The sequence below is a fragment of the Octopus bimaculoides genome, chromosome 10 (genome assembly GCF_001194135.2).
Source record: "Octopus bimaculoides isolate UCB-OBI-ISO-001 chromosome 10, ASM119413v2, whole genome shotgun sequence".
Taxonomy (NCBI): domain Eukaryota; kingdom Metazoa; phylum Mollusca; class Cephalopoda; order Octopoda; family Octopodidae; genus Octopus; species Octopus bimaculoides.
The window spans coordinates 52,598,561-52,601,278 of record NC_068990.1 but is presented as its reverse complement, the minus strand read 5'-3'; the positions used below and the strand labels follow the sequence as shown (position 1 = coordinate 52,601,278).

The 2,718-nt window shown below is 36.3% G+C and overlaps 1 protein-coding gene across 1 annotated transcript in view; it reads right to left on the bottom strand.

Moving 5' to 3' along the window:
- Positions 1 to 982, bottom strand: part of LOC106882660 (ATP synthase subunit d, mitochondrial) — a 32,996-nt gene extending 32,014 nt beyond the window's left edge. The window contains exon 1 of the mRNA XM_014933414.2: positions 819 to 982. Within this exon, the coding sequence (XP_014788900.1) occupies positions 819 to 967 (149 nt within the window). The 5' untranslated portion in view covers positions 968 to 982. The remainder of the gene's footprint in view (positions 1 to 818) is intronic.
- Between the last annotated feature and the right edge of the window lie 1,736 nt (positions 983 to 2,718).

Here is a 2,718-nt window from a genome sequence, read left to right as displayed (position 1 = left end):
TAGGAATCTGTAGTTATGCCAACGTTCCTCAGACCTATTGCAGTAAGTGGGGGGGGGGAGGGAGGAAGAGAATCAAGGGCACATTGAGAAGTGAAGTCCAGTGTCTGAGAAGAGATGGTTACAGCTGTAATGTTTTGACTGATCTCGTCTGCTCGATCAGAGTTGATCTGGGACTAACCACAGAAACCCCTCACAATGACTTAAGAAAATTATGGGTATTTGGTTCAATAAAAACATTTAAAACAATTTTAGACACTTTTTTCTTCGATGTCATTTTCATTAAGGTTCCAGGCTACGCAGTACGGAAATAATGATGGTAAGTTTATAGAGAACAGTTAAACAATTCGACCCATCTCTCTTAGATATTGACAGCATGAGGTTACTGTTATTTCTGTAGTATGTGCACTTTCACAATGTAAGAGCTGATTTAAAGGTCACAGAAGACAATGAAATATGTGAGATGCGGGCACAGTGAAAGGGAGATGAGCCCATAAACCCTGACGTCTGTACATCGAAACTCAGCTCTGTCATTTTCCTGATCAGTTGTAGTGTCCTTGGCTGGAAAGTATCGAGGTCACGGTGTTTAAGTAAACGAAGAGGTCACCTTAGCGTAGGGCATGCCTAACACCAGTATACGTCAGTGGATATATAATAAATAAATAATAATAATAATAGTTTAGCGATAAATAGGGTGAATAAAATGAACAAAGATTGTTAATATAAAATATATTGAAGAGTGACAGTGAAGGTAACAGCTATATCAGGACATAAAAACCAATTATTAAAGGAGAAGTTAACTTGTAGCTAATAATACTTACTTGGCAAGAAAATTAGTAGATTTTGCTTTAAATGCCCTGAATATATCTCTCTCAGCTGGTGGCACCCTCTCAGCAAAAGCAGCCCAATCCACTAAAGTCTTAGCAACACGACGAGAAGCCATCTTTCCCAGACGGTCTGCACAACTCATAGGCGGAAGTTATTACGGAGTCAATGACTCAAAATATTATATAATATAAAACATTATATTTTAAAGAGATTTTTCATTTACTATGTTTTTTAATAAATGCTATTAACATGATTAAAATTTTTCCATTTTCTTTCATAACGGAAATCATTGAGTCTCGATTCAGAACTGTAGTTCAAGGGAACTTAGCAGATTTATCTCCCTTGGTATCTATAGCCATAGCCACTGAAGAAATTTGAGTAAAACAAGCAGAAATGTTAAATTGTTTCACCTGCTTTTTCTGAAACTGTTACGCTGAACGATTAAAATGGATAAAGATTTTAGTTATAAATTCTTGTTAAGTAGGTGAAGAAAATAAATAAGGAAGTAATTGTTGATGACAAACCATGTTAAGAAAGAAACAAGTTAGTGTTAATAATATGTATAAGAGTAAAGATAAAGAAAAGATTCATTAGTGTTTAGTCAAACAACTAGATGTATTATGTACAATACTTGAAGTGGGAAAGAATTGTCAAGTCGAAAAGAGAAAGAAACAACAGCAACAATGAAACAAGAAATGTGGATTTTACAGAATTTCTTGTTATTACTTCATGAAGTGTTTGGAGGGATGTCAATAATTTCTAAGTCATATCTTAGTTATTAAAAGAAGAAGTAATATTGAAGAATCAATTAGGTATATAAGTTTGGTGATTATATAGATTAAAAGTAAAGCAGAGTTAAATAGAATGTAAGAATATCAAATATTACAGTATTCCTCCTCCCCTAGAACCTTCCATTCCTTTTTATCTTCCCTTCTTTTTCAACAGTATTCTCACCAAGCACCTCCTTTCTGTGCCTCCAGATAGCTCTCCCTTCTTCTATACTCCATCTTATCCCTTCACATACTTGCTATCATTCTCAATACTCTTTCATATCCACAATCATACCCTCTCACTAGACACATCCTTATCTACCCACACATCTCCCTCTGTTACTCCTACATCTGACACATCATTCCCTTACTTTATGATCTATTCTCCTTCCAGAACTACTGCTATCTATTTCACCATATCACTTTTGTATGTTCAAGCTTTATTATTATTATTATTATTATTATTATTGTTATTATTATTGAGTGAGAGAGCAATGCATGCCATCAAAGTGACAGTGGGGTAAAATATACGAAGCCCATGACTACCCGTCTGATAAGAGTACGCCAGGCACATGCATCACAACCATATGTGCGCAGCATGGTGATCTCATATCAAGATAAACAGCGCATGACCTCACAGGTGGGGCCCAGACAGGATTTTCTTCAGGTCAAGTAGCCCATCACACTCAAAAGGTCCCTGAATAAGGTTTGTTTAAGGATGTTGAGCAAAACACCTATGTTTCCATAGGTGAATTATTCAAACCCCAAAGTCCTCTCAACACATGGCTATGATGCTCCCCCACTACTTCTGCTCATGATCAGAGATGCACATATCGTCAGCCACCAAGGGAAATGCTCAACTGGTTAAGGTCAAACAACTGACAAGCAAATCTGTGGTATTAAGCAGAATATTTGCTGTAGCCCATTTTTTATACCAAGTCAAAACAATGTACATGATAACACTTCCAATCAATTAAGATCAGAAGCCATGAGAGCCACTGCATCAGGGCATTTATTATTATTATTATTATTATTTATCATCATCATCATCATCGTTTAACGTCCGCTTTCCATGCTAGCATGGGTTGGATGATTTGACTGAGGACTGGTGAAACCCGATGGC